The 20590-nt window shown below is 39.4% G+C and overlaps 1 protein-coding gene across 3 annotated transcripts in view; it reads right to left on the minus strand.

Moving 5' to 3' along the window:
• Window positions 1-20590, minus strand: part of mycbpap (mycbp associated protein) — a 95693-nt gene that overhangs the window by 70608 nt on the left and 4495 nt on the right. For 2 of the 3 annotated variants that reach the window (XM_048555654.2, XM_059653784.1), the window contains exons 3-6: window positions 19982-20112; window positions 11529-11679; window positions 3932-4038; window positions 1400-1574 (exon numbers count right to left, since the gene is read on the minus strand). In XM_048555654.2, coding sequence (XP_048411611.2) covers window positions 1400-1574; window positions 3932-4038; window positions 11529-11679; window positions 19982-20112 — 564 coding nt within the window. The remainder of the gene's footprint in view (window positions 1-1399; window positions 1575-3931; window positions 4039-11528; window positions 11680-19981; window positions 20113-20590) is intronic. The other variant, XM_059653783.1, reaches the window with a different exon arrangement.

Consider the following 20590-nt stretch of genomic DNA (forward strand, 5'->3'; position numbering starts at 1 on the left):
ATCCTGGCTTATGCTTTGTGGATAGTGGACCGGGTTTAGGGGGTGTGGAAATGAGTTACTGGCTGCAGGATTCCTAGCTTCTGACCTGCTCTTGTACCTACTGTATTTATATAGCTAGTCCAGTTTGGTTATTAGAATCTAGAACATAGAGCATTACAGCACAGTACAGGCCCTTCAGCCCTCGATGTTGTGCCGACCTGTCATACCGATCTGAAGCCCATCTAACCTACACTATTCCATGTACGTCCATATGCTTGTCCAATGATGACTTAAATGTACTTAAAGTTGGTGAATCTACTACCGTTGCAGGCAAAGCGTTCCATTCCCTTACTACTCTCTGAGTAAAGAAACTACCTCTGACATCTGTCCCATATCTTTCACCCCTCAATTTAAAGCTATGCCTCCTCGTGCTCGCCGTCACCATCCTTGGAAAAAGGCCCTCCCTATCCACCCTACCTAACCTTCTGATTGTTTTATATGTCTCAATTAAGTCACCTCTCAACCTTCTTCTCTCTAACGAAAACAGCCTCAAGTCCCTCAGCCTTTTCTCATAAGGCCTTCCCTCCATACCAGGCAACATCCTAGTATTAGTCAATGGTAACCCTCAGAATGTGGATAATTGGACATTCTGCAATGGCAATGCCGCTGAATGTCAAGAAGCCTGTTTACACTCTCTTTTGCTGAAAATGGTCATTGCCAAGAATTTCCATGAGATGAATGTCAACCCAAAGCTGGAAGTTGTTCAGGTCTTGCTGCATTCGGACTTAGGCTGCTTCAGAATCTAAGGAGTTGCGAATGGTGCTGAACATTGTGCAATCATCAGTAAACATCTCCACTTCTGACCTTATGATGGAGGAAGGTAATTTATGAAGCAGTTGAAGGTAGGTGCATCTAGGACTCCACACTGAGGAACTCCTGCAGAGATGTCCTGGGGCTGAGATGACTGAACCCCAACAACCACAATCATCATTCTTTGTGCTAGGTATGACTCAAATGTTCAGAGGAGTACCATGAAGAACAGTATATGCTAATTGGTAAAAATCTGATCAATACAGGGCTCAAAATTCATAAATTTTTCAGCCTGTCAGAACAAGATGATAAAGTTAAGAAAACATACTGATTATTTGCTTCTGCAGATCGGGCACTGATTACAAAATAAGGAAGTTACGCTAAACCATAGCAATCACTCATTAAGCCTCAGCTGAATAACAATCACTTATTAAGCTTCAAAATTGTGTACAATTTGGGGCACCAGACTAAAAGAACAACTTCAAGGCTTTTCAAGGTTAATGGTGCAGAAGAGATCTGACAGAATGAGGAAATGGTTTAAAATGAGCATTTCTTAACTTGGAAGACTAGGTTTCAACCTCTATGACTAGCTTTATTTAGTTCCACTTACTGGAGATCAGTTGTTGCGTTCTCTTTCGCTCGGCCATGTGCCACTGCCAGTTTTCCAAGGCACGGTCCTGATTTTGTGATTTGGTATAAATAATGTCTTTGGATTTCTTTTCATAAACCTGCAGCTCCTGAGGTCTGGCTTCAGCAGGAAAATGCTCGGAGATCACACTGGCCAACTGAACAACAGAAAAACGGAGGGTTAAAGAGATAATCATTATGCAATTTAGCACTGGGTCAGGCAATAATTGCTGGAGAATGGATCACAGCAGTAACAGAAACAGCAGCAACAGGTCATATTGCCCTTCGTCTCTGGGATCTGGCCTCAATTCTCCAAAAGAATGAAAGTCTCTCAGGGACTAAAAAGGTAGCATTCAGAATTTATAAGCAGGAAATGATCAGATGGTCATCAGGTCTTCCACACATAACCACAGACTCAGGCTCATGAAAAAGCACAAATAATGGATAATCAGATGCCCACATTCCCACCTGCCCACATATTCCCAACTGCTCTCCTACCTATCCACTTGCACAGACTCCCTTCTGCACATTTCCCCGCACAGCAAACTATTCATGTGCCCACCCACTGTTTGTCATTCACTCCCAATAAAGAAGCAAAAAACTACATTAAAAAGGCTAACCAGAGAAAGAAAATCAGAAAATGCCTTTCTAAACACCTTTCCTGAGCCCTGTCTAGGAGATCATGCTGACCTTGTTATGTGGCATTTAAGGTTATCTATATTTTTCCAGGTAGAAACTATGTGAAGCCTTACTATCTTTTTTGAAAAGAGCAACTGTCTAACATCCAACCAGATAATCTGCTTTTCAGAACGTTTGTTGTGAGATTAAATAGTAGCCAGGACATAATTTCTTTTAATATCCAGGTGAGGTAGATAGCAGTCTTAATTTAATGTCGCCCCTGATAGCTGGCACCTGAACTTAACTGACAGCTTGCTTTATCCGCTCAAATATCTAGGATGATGCTCTAACCCACAAGCTTTTGGTACAAAGGCCAAAGAACTAGAAACTGCAATAAGGTTGTTCTAAATCTGATAATGCGTTGATATATAAATGGTAGCATTATTGAGAATATCCCACTGGTGATATTACAAACTCAACATTGTCACAACGTACATTGAAGCTTTACTTTCCATCGAACCTGTAATGGTAAAGGTATACAATATATTACAATCATTACAATATAATTATTATATTTGGAATTCGGATTGTAAAGTGGAGGTAGAATAGATGTGAGGTTTCAATTCTGTGAAGATAATTTTGAAAGAGGTCAGAAAGCCATTTGGAACACCAAACTGAAGACATAATTTGCAAGACGGCATGTGACTTAAGTGCCTGGCAGGATACCTGTTTCGTTAATTGATGGAATGTTTACAAAGTTGAACTCAAGTGATATATAGAAAAAACAGATCAGGGACAACAGTTTTTGAATTCAGTTCAAAATCAGGTTTTAGTCCAGGAGAACAATTTCATCCTAGCAAAAGGGTTTTTAGTTTGTTAAGTGTCCAAGCTTTGAGAGTTTGTGTAGAAGTTTTCAAGCTGTTAGAACTGAAAAGAAGTTTTAATCATCAGAATTGTAAAGAGGTTTCCAGGCCATCAAACCAACAAGTATAAGATCAGTAAGAAATTACAGATAATTAACATAGTTGTGACACTTCTCTAAAAATATCACAGGGAAAAGGCTTGAAATGTTACTTTTCTGCTAATGTTAAGATTTTTTAAAAAATTATATAAACAGACCTTTGTTTATTTGCTTCCGTTTGTGTAATAAACCTTTGTTCTTTCATTAAAGAACATTGGCAGCCTAGTTCAGTGTTTGGGTTTAACCAGCAAAGTAACAACTGCAGAAGTTATTCTTACAATATATCAAGCCAGGTTTCACTCTGGGGTCTGAATTGTCCAATTAGCTGGAATCATAACATTGCCTTGTGTTTGTTTTGGCGTGTTTGCTGGAACAATGTCGAAAGGGCTTTACACTAAAACTAACCCTTGTTGTACCCATCCTTAGAGTATTTGATATGGGCAATATAGAGGACACCTTATTCTGTATCAGTCCCATATTGTACTTGCTCTGGGTGTGTTTGATGGGACCCTTGTAGTGGGAACTTTACTCAGGATTTATGTTGCGTCTTATCTACATGTATTTAGTGCTAAGTCTAGTTGCTTGAAATTAAAATGTGTCAACACTGTGGTAGCAAGAGTAACAGTGCCTTTATAAACAAATAACAAAAAGGTAAGAGCATAGCAAATAATTCAGAAAAATAAATTAGGATGCTCTACAAGCTCCAACCTCATTGTCCATCGGCCCAAACAGCTTTTTAAAACTCCTTCCTAAAGTTCACAAATCTGTCTTTCCTGGTTGACCCACTTTTTCATGATTTTTTGAACTGCATTTGTTCACAGAGAGCTCAAAATTTACAAATGAGCCTATTTGGGGAAGATAAATCACATTCCACATTCCTATAACTAATTTCATGTCTTAATTCATGTCAGGAATGATAACATGGTTGTACTCTACCTCAGAAAGTCCTCTTGCGAGCAATTCCTTCTTAAAATCTGCCAAGGTTCCAAGGATGCTATGAGGCAGTACTCTCCCCTCTGTGTCAAAGCGAGGACCCCCAGGACCTGTAGGTTTATGATTTGATGATATATGCTGTTAGCAACAGTTGATTGTTGGCACTTATTGCCCACAGGAAAGCTTTGGAGTACAATATAACTCACAGTATACAATATGTTCACATCCCCAGGTACCAACCATAATGACACTGTGATGACAAAACAATGTAAAGGGTTGTTCTTACTCCTAGGAAAATATAAGGTTTAGCCACCATGAGGTCTATTACTTTGGTTTTTCTATTTTTTCCTTCTACATTGAAAGTATCAAAATCATTTTGGATTGTTTTACCATCAGCATAAATATCTCGTGTGTTAAATCAGTCAATATTGGCAAATTATTCAATCTTGTGAATCTTTGTAGCCACATCCAATCATATTCTAATCTCACATCCAGCAGCACAGGATTGGATACAGGCTTGGACAAGGCCTTTCTTGATCTATCCCTGGGGCACTATTTCAATTGCTTTGCTCCTGACCATCCATTGGTGTGGGGCTTTCTCATGTTCCAGCAGAGAACTGTGTGTGTCATGAGCACGTCAGTACAAGTTGATAACTGCATAATCCTGATTAGCAGCCAATCTTTATCCAGTGATATGACGCTTCCAGCACTACATCATTTCCCGAGACTGAGTGTGGAAGGATGTACTTATTATCTGAACCATGTGAAGTGCAAATGATTGCTGGATAGATTACTGACGTTTATGCCCCACCAGCAGCCAAAAACTGAAGGCTATCCAAGAAATCTAGGTAACAATTTAGCATTCACATTCCCGAGGATATATATGAAAAAACAATTTAAGGTATAACATTCTTTCTGTCTTGTTCTCTCACATTCCAAAGATGCCAGAATGGAAGGATTTAACTGGGACAAGATCAAATGTATAATTCAAAAAACATGCACAAAGATCATCAAGTTTGAATTTTGCAGATGCTAAGACTGATTTAATGAGAATGAAGAAGAGATTTACTAATTTCTCAGACAGCCTCCATTACACGTCAAAATCAACCTACTTCAGAGCAGAAATGAGAAGAATACTTACTTAAATCTGAGAATGGTCCATGTTAACAAAAATAAATGGTGGACAGAGTTCACCAATGCAACTTATGTGATTGATGGGGGGAGTGGACTGAAAATCAAGCTACACCATTCCACAAACATTGCAAAAGTATGAACGACTTATTTAAAATGGTCGATGTTTTTCCTCACCTTTATTATTAATTACATCAAGAGACTTACCCTTGGTTTTTCAATAAAGTGTAAAATTATCTAATATATTCAAAACAAACTTATTCTTTCGGCAAGTGACAAAATTAATTACCTATTAAGCTTCAATCCAGAATTAAACTTTAACCCCTTAATTCCTAATTCACACATGTTGATAAGACAAGATGCTGTTCTGCTGTGGTATTATAGAGGGGAAAAATTAGACAAAAAGCACCCTGGTGAATTAAATGTCTAAATGAAGAGGGTAGAATGAGATCTTCAGCGGGTTTTCAGCAGAGGAGTGTGCCCCAGAGGATTAATAGATAAAGCACTGGTCTCCTAAGCCAGCGAAAGTGAGTTCATGTCACATTTGGGTTTGAGGATCATTCAGTACATTTAAAGCTGAGACAGATAGATTTCAGGGGCAGGCAATGGCCTAGATAGATGGGGTGGCGATAGGGTTAGGCACGGTGGCTCAGTGGTTAGCACTGCTGTCTCACAGCACTGGGGGCCAGAGTTCAATTCCAGCCTTGGACAACAGTCTGTGTGAAGTTAGCAAATTCTGCCCCCATGTCTGTGCAGGTTTCCCCTGGGTGCTCCAGTTTTCAGGGATGTGTGGGTTAGCCATGGAATTGCAAGGTCACAGGGATAGGATGGAGGGGGTGGCGAGTCTGTATGGGATGCTGTTTGAGGGTCAGTGTGGACTCAATGGACTGTTTCCACATTGTAGAGATTCTGTGAATGTAATACTTTACTCACTAAGTGAGACAGAGGGATATTTTTTCTTCTTAAAGTTTTTGAGAAGGTTTGTAGCTCGGGTTGTGGATGAATTTGTAGACATATTTGCCGAGCTGATAGGTTTAGTTGCAAATGTTTTGTCACCCTGCTAGGTAACATCGTCAGGTGCTCTGTCCCGCTTGTTATTTATATGTCTCAGTTTGCTGGGGTGGCTGGTATTACTTTCAGTTCTGTTTCTCAGTGGTTTGTACAAAGAGTTTAATTCAATGTGTTTGTTGATGGAGTTCTGGTTGGAATACCAGGCCTCCAGGAATTCCTTGATGTGCCTTTGATTGACTTGTGCGATTATCGATGTGTTGCCCCAGTCGAATTCATGACCCTCAGAGATAATGGGAACTGCAGATGCTGGAGAATCCAAGATAATGAAGTGTGAAGCTGGATGGACACAGCAGGCCAAGCAGCATCTCAGGAGCACAAAAGCTCCTTTGTGCTCCTGAGATGCTGCTTGCCTGCTGTGTTCATCCAGCTTCACACTTTGTTATCTTGAATTCATGACCCTTGTTGTGCGTGTCTAATGAGATAAGTGAGAATTGGTCGCGTCTCTTAGTGGCTAGTGTGTGTTCATGTATCCGCACAGTCAATTTTCTTCCAGTTTGACCTAGGTAGTGTTTCTCACACTCCTTGCATGGTATTTTATATATTACCCCTGTTTTGTCGGTTTTGGGTATGGGATCTTGTACCTTCAAAAGCTTCACTAAAATCCAAATAAACAACATCTACTGCACTGCTTTCAATCAATCATTTTGGTAACTTCCTCAAAAAGTTCAATCAAGCTTGTGAGATATGATCTTCCTTGCGCAAAACCATGCTGACTATCCCTAATAAATTTTTGCCTCTCTAAATGTCCATTCATCCCATCTTTCTTAATCACCTCCAATAATTTACCCACAACTAAAGTCTAACACAAAGGTCTATAGTTCCCCGATTTCCCCTTTGAATCTTTCTTAAACAAAATTACAATATTAACCAGGGTCCAGTCATCAGGCACCTAGTTAGAGATGATGCAAATATTTCTGCAAGGTATCTCGTAATTTCCTGTCTTACTTCCCACAACATTCTGGGAAACGGTAGACCAGGTCCGGAGATTTATCCATCTTTATATTCTCTAAGAGAATAATGTGGACTGTTTTTAAAACATCACAATTTATTTCTCTGCATTCTCCAGACGCCATTTAGTATCTCTCCTATCTCCTGGAGTTCAACGCAAAGATGACCTCCTTGATCTTTAACTCTTTAACTGGCCCTACCCTCTCTATCGTTACCCTCTTGCTCTTAATGCATTCATAGAATTTGTTTGGATTATCCTTCACCTTATCTGTCAATGCTATCTCATATTCCCTCTTTGCGTTCCTGATTTCTCTCTTAGGAATGCCTCCTATACTCTTTATATTGATTAAGAGACTCAGTTGAACTAAGTTGCCTATATCTAAAACAAGATTCACTTTTGTTCTTGACTAGAACCTCAATATTTTTATTCATCCATTGTTCCTTAATCTTAGCAGCCTTAGCCTTCAGTCTAACAGGAAAAAAATGCTTCTGACTCTCGTCATCACACTCTTGAATACCTCCCACTTGTCATATGTCCTTTTAACCATGAACAGTCTACCCAAATCAACTTTGAAGGTTCTTGTCTGATACCATTAAAATTTGCCTTACTCCAATTCAAAACTTTAACTTTTATGGAAGGCTTATCCTTTTCCATAAACATTTTGAAACAAATAGAATTATGATCGCTAGACCCAAAGTTTTCCCCTACTTTTACTTCAGTCACCCGCCCTGACTTATTTCCCAAAAGAAGGTCTAATTCTGCTCCTTCTCTAGTAGGAGCATCCACATTTTGATAAAGAAAGTTTTTTTCAAACACGTTTGACAAATTCTTCACCATCCAAATTTTTAACACAATGGTAGCCCCAGTCAATTTTTGGAAAATAAAAACCCCCATTATTACAATTATGCTTACATATATCTGAGATCTCACTGTATATTTATTTCTCAATTTCCCTTTTACTATTTGGGGCCTATAGTACAATCCCATCATAGTGATTTTTCCTTTCTTTTTTATAATTTCTACCCATATATTTTCACTGGATGATTTTTCAGAAATATTTTCCTTAGTTAAAAACGTCATCCCCGCTCGTTTCTTGCCTCCTTTTCTACCCTTCCTATAGCATCTGAAGCATCTAAAACTCGGAATATTGAGCTGCCAGCCTTGTTCATCTCTCTGCCTAGTTTCCCTAATAGCTATGATGTCTCAATTCCACATTCTTAAACATGCCCTAAGTTCATCACCCTTACTTGTAAGATCCCTTGCATTGAACTAAATGCAATTTACATCTTCAGACTCTGACTCGCTCATCTTTCTTTTCTAACTGACGTGCTCTCCTCACATCCAGAATCTTCCCCATCAATCCTTCTATTCACACTGCTACTTAGAATTCTTCCACACCCCCTCTCTATCATAATAAAGTCTCCCTTAATAGAATGAGCAAATCTCCCTGCTAGGATATTGGTTCCTTTCAGGTTTAGGTTTGACCCATCCTATTTGAACAGGTCTTTTCTATCCCAGAAGACATTGCAATTGTCCAAAAACTTGAACAATACACCAGGTCTTCAGCCATTGATTTATTTCCTTTAACCTTTTGTTCCTTCCCTCGTTTGAGTTTGGCATTGGGAGTAAACTAGAAATTGCTACGTTCAAGGTTCTATTAACAATTTGCTTGAAACGTTTAGAGACATTCTTAATCTTAGCACCAGGAAAGCAATAAGCCATCCTAAATTTATTCTCACTGCCACAGAATCTCCTGTCTATGCCCCTGACAGGACAGTCCCCTATAACAATAATTCTATTAAATCTTATCAAACACTGCCTAACCTAAGAATCATAATCCATACACTTATACTAAAAATACAAAATCGAACTGTGAAAACTTGCATTACATGCACAGCTTCTTCTAAGTCACTAAAATTAATTATGAATCAAAAACAAATGGACCATCCCCTGATTCCAAGCTGAAGTCAGCAATATCGTTCTTAAAGATAATTTGCTACCTGAGACAGGTGGAAGGAATACTATTAAGACCTCTCAATCCAATGTTCAATTGAAACATTGGACTAAACAATCCAACTAGTTCCTCAAAAGCTATCCTACATGTGAAGAACAAAAAGACATTGGTCTGGACAACATATCTGCAAAGGTTTACAGAGCTGACAGTAATGAATTTCCACTCAAATTCTCAGTCCTTTGCGTAAAAAAAGGTTGGGAAGAAGAGGTACTATTCTTTGACCTCCACAATGCATCATCTTTTTCACTTTTCAAGAAAAAGATAAATAAATTTTTGGGAATTATTGAAGCATATCCCTTCTTTCCACTATGCAGTAGATTCACAAATGAATCATTCTGAAATGGATCCTACTGATCAGCAAAAATATCCTTCCAAAGACCCAATGTGGTTTCTGGTTATTCAGAGGAATTACAGACATGGTATTTGTCACTTGACAAAACCAAGAGATGTTTCTGGAAAAACATGATTGCACAATGTTCAGCACCATTCGTGACTCCTCAGATACTAAAGCAGTCCATGTTCATATGCAACAAGATCTGGACAATATCCAGGCTTGGGCTGACAAGCAGCATGTGACATTCGTGCCACACAAATGCTAGGCTATGACCATCACCAATAAGAGACAATCTAACCACTGCCCCTTGACATTCAATGGTATTACCATCACTGAGTCCTCCACTATCAACATTACCATTCACCAGAAACTCAACTGGACACATCACATTAACACAGTGGCTACAAGAGCAGGCCAGAAATTAGGAATTCTGTGGTAGTAACTCACCTCCTGACTCCTCAAAGCCTGTCCATCATCTACAAGACACAAGTCAGCAGTGTGATGGAATACTCCCCACTTGCCTGGATGAGTGCAGCCCCAACAACACTCAAGAAGCTTGACACCATCCAGGACAAAGCAGCCCACTTGATTGGCACTACATCCACAAGCATTCACTCCCTCCCCCACTGGCACGCAGTGTGTACTATCTACAAGATGCACTGCATAAATTCACTGAATATCCTCAGACAGCGCCTTCCAAATCCACAACCACTTCAATCCAGAAGGACAAGGGCAGCAGACATATGGGAACACCACCACCTCCAAGTGCCCCTTCAAGTCACTCACCATTCTGACTTGGAAATATATCGCCATTCCTTCACTCTCACTGGGTCAAAATCCTGGAATTCTCTCCCTAATAGCATTGTGGGTCAACCCATGCGTGGAGGACTGCAGCGGTTCAAGAAGGCAGCTCACCAGCACCTTCTCAGGGGCACCTAGGGATGGGCAAGAAATGCTGGCCAGCCATTGATGCCTACATCCCACAAATGAATAAAAGACAATTCTCTGCAACAGTAAAAATCTTCTTTTAATCTAACATTATCCTTTTCTTTGTTCAGATTTTGTTTGTGAATGGAAGGTATACTTTGTTGAACATTTTGAATTGTTCCTTTAAATATTTCCCATTATATATTTACTACTGCTATAACCTTTGGTCTGTGTACACAATCAACATTAGTCAGCTCTTCCTTAACGCCTTTATGATTGGTTCTGTTTAAATTTATCATTTTTTTGGTGATTGAAGTATATCGTTTTCAAACTTAATTTGGAATTCAGTTGTTTCACGCTCACTATTTCCCTGTGAATCATTTCCAATGAGATTATTAATTAATCCTACCGCATTGTGCAATTTTAATCAAGAATAGATTTATTCCTGGTCAGTTCCACAGCCTATTGTTCCAACACCCGCAGTTCCAGAAAACTATCTCACCTTCAAACCACGTTCACCAATTTGACTTATCAAACTTTTTGAAGATTAAAGTCTCAACAATTATTATACCACCTTTGTTTCAAACTCCCATAAATTCTTGATTAATGCTTTGTCCAACAGTATTTTGACCCTTAGGGGTTCTATCAACACCTTCCAGCAGTGTTTCCTAATCCTTGCTAGTTTGAATATCCACTTGTACTGATGATATTTCCTGATTTTTTGAGTCGAAGTTCTTTCTTTCTGTCTTTAAGTCATGCATTTCCTTTGAGGTTTGGGTTTTAATTCAGACTCCATACACCCAACACGAACACTTAAACATTCACACCTAATATATACATGCCCACACACACTGACGCACTCGCTGCACAGAGAGATGTAAACATCCCCCACATACAGATATTTATGCAGATAAACACATTCATACACAGATAGATAAGCTTCTAAAGCATAGGTGCATACACACTGCACCCTTCCTAGCCAGAGACAGACACAAACATGTACGCACGCACACAGACACATGCCTCCCCGCCTTGGATACAGATACATTAACACCTGCACATACATACAAATTTTAGCATGCCAAATCACCATTATGAAGTCTTTAAATAAGCAGTAGGGACCCTATAGGGAAGGAGCAGCGGATTTAACTTCATTTCATGAACAATTACTAACCTGAATAGTCCATCGTTTTCAGTTCATCCACAGATGGGGCAGCTTTAGCTATAAGCCTTTTCACTTCCATTTCTTTCTTTGCTTTTGGTTTTCGAATCACCATTCTACTGGTGATAGGGATTGCCTTTAAAGGCACCCGGGGACCATGCAGCTATGAGGAACACAAAGGGAAAACAAATTCAGTTGATTGCTACAGTTAGCCACAACTCTAGATGGATTCTTGGCTTTTTGATCTGGCAATTGACTCTTACTGACTTCAGCAAATCATGTACTGTTAAATTTTCCACTGTTCTCTTTACTTTCTTTTGTTTTGTACCTGAGGTCTAATGACCAACAAAACATGAACTTTATTCGTATATGAATCTGAACAGGTCACATTTATGAGTAGCTTAGCTCTGTTACATTCTGCTCAGTAGTAATGGACACACTTGCTTAGGGGTGAAGAATAACATGGGAGGTTGAGAGAGCAGCAGGGTAACTAGGAATAGCATGGTACAGCAGATGATGATAATGTAGCAGGTGCAGAATGACATGGGAAAGGTGGAAATGACATGGAAATGCAAAATATGGAACGGTAAAACAGAGCAGCATAGGAGGGGAATGACATGAGATATGTGAAATGGGGATGGCAATAGCTCAAGAAGAAGGATTGGAATGTGGTCTGGGAAACTAAATGGGACCAGGCATGAAATGGAATCCAGAATGGGCTAGTTGTAGCACAAGACAGAATGGTATAGGATGAATGGAATGGAAATTTTAGAAAGTACGGCTGCAATAAAGACACTGCAGACATATTGTTGGTAACTGCTTCAATAAAGACCCAGTAAATGAACAGAAAGCAAATTTTAATTCTGAACATTGCAAGTTCCAATTCACCTTGGTATGAAAATAACAACTTGTATTTATGTAGCATTTTTAACATAGTAAAACACACCAAGATAGTTATCAAACACAATTTAACATGAGCCATACAATTGGAAAGCAAAAAACATTAAAAGTTAAGATTTAAAACAAAGACTCCCTGTATCTTAAAGAGAGAGGTAGAGATTAGAATGGTTCCTATGCAGCATTTTCTCTCCTGATTCTTTGCACCCCAACATCTTTCACCTGGTTCTGAAAGTCTCAACAAATGTAGCCCAATATTTCAGTCTTCTAATCATTTAGTTGAAGGAAATTTCTGAGTTTAAATCTGATTTATTTTGCATGCACCAGGATACAGTGAAAAGTATTACTTTGCATACAATACAGGCAGATCATTTGAAGTGCATCAGGGTAGCAGAACACAGTGCAAAATATAGTTATAGCTACAGAGAAGGTGCAGATAGAAAGAGAGATCAATATTAACATTTGAGAGGTCCATTCAAAAGTCTGATAGCAGAAGGGAAGAAGCTGTTCGCAAATCTGTGCATGTACTCAATGGAAGAATATGGAAGAGAATATAACTGGGTTGGGAGGGGTCTTTGATTAGGCAGCAGGAAGGGTAGAAGGAGTCAACAGAAGGAAGGCTGGTTTGCATGATGGGCTGGGCTGTGTTCACTACTTTCTGTAGCTTTTTGCAGTCTTGGGAACAGCAGTTGCCATATCATGCTGTGATGCATCCATATAGGATCCTTTCTATGGTGCATCTATAAAAATTGGTACCAGTCTTTAAGAACATGTCAAATTTCCTTAGCTTTCTGAGGAAGTAGAAACATTGTTGCACTTTCTTGGCTGTCACATCAATGTGGGTAGACCAGGACAGATTGCTGGTGATCATCACTCCCAGGAACTTGGTGCTCTCGACCAGCTCTACCTCAGCAACACTAATGCAGATAGGGGCGTACCCACCACTCCACAATGACCAGTTCCTTCGTTTTGCTGATGTTGATGGAAATTGTTGTCTTTACACCATGCTGCTAAGCACTCAATCTCTCCATGTACGGTCTCGTTGTTGTTTGAGATCCAACCTACAATGGTGGTGTTGTCAGCAAACTTGAGCTCATGTAATGTGGCTGTTGAACAAATATTATGAAGATAAGGTTAATATTTGACAATCAGAGACAGTGGAGCGGTCCATAGTGGCCATGGTGAGATATAGCTGGCTTGATGATGTTGCCTAGGTTTTTTTAAATTCATTCATTTTTAGGTTTGAGGGCATTGCTGGTTAGGCCAGCATTTATTGCCCATTCCTAATTACACAGAAGTGTCAACCAGATTGCTGTGGCTCTGGGAGTCACGTGTAGGCCAGACCATGTATGGGTGGCAGTTTCCTTTGCTGAAGGATATCAGTGAGTTAGGTGGGTTTTTTTCTGACAACCATCAATGAATTCACGGTTATCATCAGACTATTAATTCAAGATATTTATTGAATTCAGAGGGCAGGTCTGGGTCTCTGGATTAACAGTCCACTGATAAGACCACTAGGCCTTTGCCCCCCTCTATTAAACTTCTAGCTGCTAGTTGGTGTAAGAGAGACCATAAGCCAATCTTTAGCTGTTTTAGTTTTATTCATGGAGTGAAATGTTATATGTCTACAGATGTAACGACACTCACATACCAGTCTTAGCAAGTTTATCTTTATTGTATTTTTAGAAAAATCAAATCAACAAAATAACTAAACAATAATCTCTAAGGGTGGAAAAGATGCAGCCCAACTTGGGTTGAGCAAGCCGCCTGCCAGTGCCTAGACCTGTTGAAGGCACAATAGTCTTTTTGCCTATTTACATCCATTTTGATGACTGCCTTTTCTCCTGTGCTCATTTTGAGAACTTCCATTGCATTGGACCACATCTATGAACAAGGACTGCTCTGGTTTGCCACTTCTTTCACTGGTATTGAAAGAATTTACAGGCTGAAAACCATCCTGCTGAGCCACGTTATTAATGCACTTTCCATGGTCAACAAGTCCTGGTGTGGAACTTGAACTTTAACATTTAAATGCATTGGTAGGAATCATCTACTGCACTTCAAGATCTCCAAAACAGAGCTCTTCTATCTTCGGCATACTCATCTGCTTAACACAGACAGCCGCTTTCCCCATTTGGCAAATTGAACACCACTCCCCCACACAACAGATGGGTGAACTAATCATTAAACTAAAAAGTAGCCATCAAAAATTATTAATTGATTGAATATCCGTCAGCTACCATGATGGAATTTGAATGAAATATCCCTGGATCATTAACTTGGGCCTCTGTATATCTAGTCCAGTGACACTATCATGACACCACAATATCTCCTGCTTAATTCTCTTTATGTATGTTCCAGTCAACCTGTTCAGAAATATTATGACATACTTCTGGAGCAAGTAGAACTTGAACCTGGGTCTCCTAGCTCAAACGTACAGACACAACTACGACATCAAGAGAGTCCTTAGTTCTCTGTTTAAAAAAAATGTAACCTATTTTTCTAAGCAACTTGTTCAGAGATGTAACTACACACCTCTGGGGCAGGTGGGACTTGAACCCTGGCCTCCCAGTCCAGGGATAGAGACACTAGCACTGTGCCAAGGGAGGCCCCCAAAAATGAAGAATCAAGCAAGATGAGAAATGCAGTTGGCAGAGTTTGAACCTGAGCAGGAAGACCCCAATGGATTTCAAATCCATTGTCTTAACAATTTGGCCACAGATACAGGACTTAATTCTCTTTATACTCTTTTCAGTAATCAAATAAATTAATTAGCTAATTAACTAAAGTACTACCCTTTTAAACAGCCACTATAACAAAAACAAAACTCTAGAAGAAACTTATCCAATTTACATTAATATATCATTTTCAGGATAGATGATGCACTCCATCATCTGCAGTGTCCAGTTGCTGAAGGTCCCAAGAGTAACAGTGCTCACTACATGCTTCCTCTATGGGACAGAATGACAAAAGATGCTGACAGATGGGTCTAATGAATCCCTGCTCCATCCACTGATTGGCTCTTTTGAAAGCAAGTTTTGCCAGGACAAGGAGTAGACACAGAAGGATGTCCATCTGATTTGCCACTCCCCTCTATACAGGTGGCCAAATAATAGGAATGCAGGACTGAAATACAATCAAAAATTCAGATGCAGTCGCTTCAAATAAGGAAAAAGGCCCTGTTATCGAAGACAGTCTGTACAAACATGGAAAAGAGATTCCATGAGCCTGCACAAAATATTGGTGATCTGGGAGTGCATGAAACACCTTAAAGCCTATTGCATGGAACAGGTAAATGCAAGACCCTTCAAGTCGTTCCCCCACCATGGTAAAAGGGAGGACTCCTGCATAAACTGCTTCCAATATGGAACCCCCACCACCTCTCCACAGCAAGACAGAGAACATGTCTGGGCAATCTCTCTGAGCTGAACTCAAATGTCTTTTTTTTCTTAATCAACCTGTTCAGAGATATTATTACACTCCTCTCGAGCAGGTGGGACATGTACCCAGGCATCTTGGTCCGGGAGTAGGGGCACTACCCTGGTACCACAAGAGGGCCTTTTGGAATATCCCTTTATTTTAATTTAACCTTTGTTTTCTAATTAACTTATTTAGTGATGTTATTACACACCTCTGAAACAGGTGAGACTTGAACCCAGGCCTCTCTGGTGCTAGGGCAGAGACACCACCACTGTGCCACAAGAGGGCCCTTGGGAATGTCTCTTTAAGCTGTTTTGAGTAAAGGAGAAACCAATGAGCAGATTAATCAACTGAAAGTCCTTTAAGGGGCACTGTACCACAAACAAAATTCTAACATGAAATTTGTTAATCAAAAATAAGATGTTACTTCCAGAATGAAGATGCATTCCAGCTCCCAGAATCTCTTCACACTCTTCTGAGTAAAAGATGAGTGATTGAAACAAAAATAAACAAAAAAACTAGTGAACACCATTTTAGCAGGCACTATAACAGAAGTCAAAACATTGATAGGGCCTTAACCAATTAAGTGAAAACACCATTGTGCAAGAGTTAATGTACTCCAAGGCCTTGTGGTGTCCGCAGGTCTTGGAAGGCCTCAAGCACAACAGTGGGTTCTGCGTTCTTTGTCTCTATGGACATTAGAACATGGAAGAGGGAGGCAGAAAGGCCAAAGAACCCCTCAACTTCCCATTGCTTAGACCTGTTTGTGGCCACAATGGCCAACCCAGGAGTAGGCTAACAAGAAGGTCCTACGCTGTACTCCCCCCATATCCCCTCTGTACTGTGTCGCCAAAGATTGAGAAGACTTAGCTAAAGTGCTCAAGTAACTACCCAAACAATTCCTTCAATATGTATATACTTAACCTTACAAAAAAAATGCTGATTGCAAGCATTTCCCTGGCTACAATTATATAGGTAGGTGCAGTCCTCCCTGCCAAATGACAGAACAGAGCTATTGGAGCAAGATGCTGTGGTCAACCTTGTCAAGCTGGCAAAAAGATGGAGAAAAATGAAGAGGGATAATTTATCTTTGTCACAATCATGTACAATGTCACATGTAATGTTGATAAAGGCATTTTTATTAAGTGACAGGAATAGAAATCTGATTAGAAGGGATCATACATGGAGTTCTGAGAAAGGTGTACACACATGTGGGTGATTACACATGTTCCTGGACTTTGGAAAGAGAAAAAGGAGGTTGGAGATAGGTCAGGGCAGTAGTTTGGAGAATAGAGTAGTCAGATATTTGAACATATGGGTGATAAGATTTGCAGGAGAAGAAAACAGTTAACAATATCAGCTAACCTGGGCCAACAAACAGAATTAGATCATTTGCTATTTGGTTAGAATAGGGCATAGAGAACAAGAAAAAGTCTTGTAGGCAAGATGAGATTGAGGAGAAACGGGTAAGGAATAAAGGAATAAGAGAGAGATATTTAAGATCAAGCCTAGAGCAAGGAGAAACTGAGTGGACATATTGCTGTATGTCCTGAGCAAGGGAGAGAATCATCAGAGATAGCAGAATGGTCTCAATCTTTGTAACAAAAGAAGTACACAAGGAACTAGAACTTGTTCAAGGTAGGGTGGAGAGGACAGGTGACAGGGATTTGAGGAGATATCCATAGTGGAGAAGCTGTACGATATCTTTGCAATTCATGATTATCAGGAAAAGTGTGCAGTTTTGGCAGGAGATAGTGGAATTCAGTAGTATTTTACATAGTCCAGTTTACATAGACCTGCAGTTGTATGGTCAAGTCAGTAATTTACCATAGACATTCAAGTCTGCACTCATCAAAGCAATTGAAGAATGCTTCATTATGCCCTGAATTCCTATGTCTCGATGGGTAGAGTTGAAGATTGTTAGATTCCATCTTATTTGATATGGTCATAAATGATTAATAATTTTGACTAAGCAATTAAATTATATTCTGCTTAACTGTAGTTAACATAGGACACCTTTTTGTCACAAAACTAACCCAGCTTGTAACTCAACCCTTACTTGAAAGGGGGAACACTGCTATACCACCGAATGAGAACTTGTTGTCTTACAAAATTGAATGAGCAAGTTTACATCATTAAACACTTTTCAAGTACCTGCCATTTGTCATTATCAGAGGAAAGCTGAATGTGCTTATAATGTGAAGTGTGGAAAAGAAAAATAACAGCTGTGTTCTACATTAGGCTAGTTTTATCTGTAGTATTTTAGAAACAGAGAAATAATTATTATTTGCTCAATGTATTCTTTGTATTAGAGTTAAAATCTGCCACAGTGTGAGTTTAGTTTTCTGGCTATATAATCCTTTTGGACTTTTATCCTCAAAACCATGTTCTATCTGAATGTCTAAATATACTTCACTAACTAGTCTTTCACACATTGATCGTCATTATGCATTTTTACTTTATACACTGTTTAGTTTTTTTTAAGTCCTGGTTGTATCTCTTTCATCCAACACACTCTGGTTTGGTAACCTTTGTTGTCTAGCATCCACAGTATTTCTGGTTTTCCAAAGTACGAGCAAGGTCTGGTATCCTTCTCAAAGTGTTTTTCATTTTGCACCAGTGTAAATCCTTCAGTAAGCTTGTGTGGATCAATTTCCAAGTGATTTTCATCTTCTACAAACAGCTGCATAATTGGTCCATGTAAAGTCATTGTTAGGTCATAGGGCATATGACCAGTCTGTATTCACATAAAGCATAAGGACTGTGAGCAGCAATGAAGACTGCAACACTGACAAAGCAGCTGGAAGTCTACTTGCTGACAGAGATCATCTACATTCTCCAAAATAAATGCACATTTTATGTTGCATTGTACTTTTTAAATATGCTTAAAAACTCTTTGCTGAGTGATGTGTGACCTCCTATGATCCAGTAACTTCTCCAATCTGTTAACAGCCCAAAAAAAAACGCACTCTCTAGCAGATGGCCTCTAAAGGGAACTGACAAGGTGGCTGATTTAATGAGGTAGTCTCACCAATTTAAACAACTTGAAGAATATGGACTCAGAGTATCAGTCATGACGACATGACAGCATTCATCCTCCTACCTGAACTAATGAGTAAGGAAAATATCATAAATTACAAAAATAACAGTAACAAACCATGAAGAAGTGGATGGTGAGACAAATAATTGCCATCTTGGGGAACCAATCAAGGGATTGGGAATAATGCCATTAAGATGATTGGTTTTTTCACAAGTAATAAGCAGGAATTGAGCACATGATGCTTAACCAATCTGAGATGAGTGCATGAACAGTTCATGCACTAACAAGCTAATTAGAGTTCAGGATGTGTCTAAACATACCCAGGGAGTAGTGGCTCATATGGGTTAGTAAGGCCTACTTTTTAGTGTGCAAAAAGAAGACAGAAGGACAACTACAGTCAGTAAAACATGCGGCAGCACCCTATTCTGATGGAAATTACGATCCTCTGTTCCATCAACTGAGTCTATTGCCTTGTTAAGTATCAACTTGCTTTGGTAAACTCAATAACGCCTGTGAAACATGTGAAATCATACTTGTACCTGGAACAGGCATTGTAATTAATCAAGACTGGTGAACCTTCAAGTTGGCTCTCCCAAACTCGATCTACAATTGTAATTGGCATAGGTCTAATAATGAAAGTGAAACCATAAATCTTGCAGCTTAGCAATTTTTCCACTTTGATTTTGGATGCCAGTGTTCTAGTTGTACGAAAACAGCTTGGTGTGAACTTTTGCTGCATTTAGTACATTCAGCTATTTCTTTACCGTGTGCAATGAATTAAATTTTCCAAAGATTAGCTTCTGCTGTGTTGAAATTTATAAGAGAACAGAGAAACAGCCTTTCTCGCTGAAGATAAAATGTATCAGCCTAGTCATTTGCAATCATGTGCTGGGTTCCATCCTCATTTGAGGTTGGGAGTGTCCAAAGTCTAGGTGCTGCAGTGGAAGCTCAGGCTTCTGAAACACAAATTCAACAGCAATTGTGACTAGTGTTCATAACGGAATGCCAGATATCACTTAAGTCCAACAAACTTATTTCCACAGGAACAGCCAAAATCACATTCAAAACACACTCACTAAAGTGATAGAAATGAAATATTTTTCCATACTTGAGTAAGATCTTCTGGTTTTATTGCCAAGGCCATGATGTCTTCTCCATTCAATACATCTTCTTTCTGTGGCTTTTCTTTAATGGGGGTAATCTCCTCAATTTCTTTCTTATTTTCCTTCTTTTTGTCTGCTGAACAACACAATCATTCACAGAACATTGTAGAGCAAACCTTAATTAACAGATTTTGCAAGTGCACTTTTAGCTCAGCTGTATGGAGAAAACAAAACAGAACTTGTAAATATGTAGCATAAAGAAATGTCCTAAGGTGCTTCGCAGAAACACTACAAAACAAAGTATGATACTGAACTACAAAATGTTATTTTAGGTGAGAAGACCAAACGCCTGGTCAAAGGGGTGAATGTAGTGATTGTAATGCCACTTGGACATCATAGAATATGAATTCCCCAAATGGAACTGTTAAATTAGGAAAATCAGGGAGCCCTGGCTGACAAGTAAAAAGGGGAGTGTCAGAGATACTGACGTTCTAGCACCTGGCTCTAAACAAAGTTGTGCCAAAGTCAAGGACTCTTCATGTGTAAATAAAGGTTGACCAGGTGATTGCTACTGGCCTCTGCATAGTTATTTCAGCAAAGTTTAAAGGAGAAAA

Source organism: Stegostoma tigrinum, chromosome 22 (assembly GCF_030684315.1).
Source record: "Stegostoma tigrinum isolate sSteTig4 chromosome 22, sSteTig4.hap1, whole genome shotgun sequence".
Lineage (NCBI taxonomy): Eukaryota > Metazoa > Chordata > Chondrichthyes > Orectolobiformes > Stegostomatidae > Stegostoma > Stegostoma tigrinum.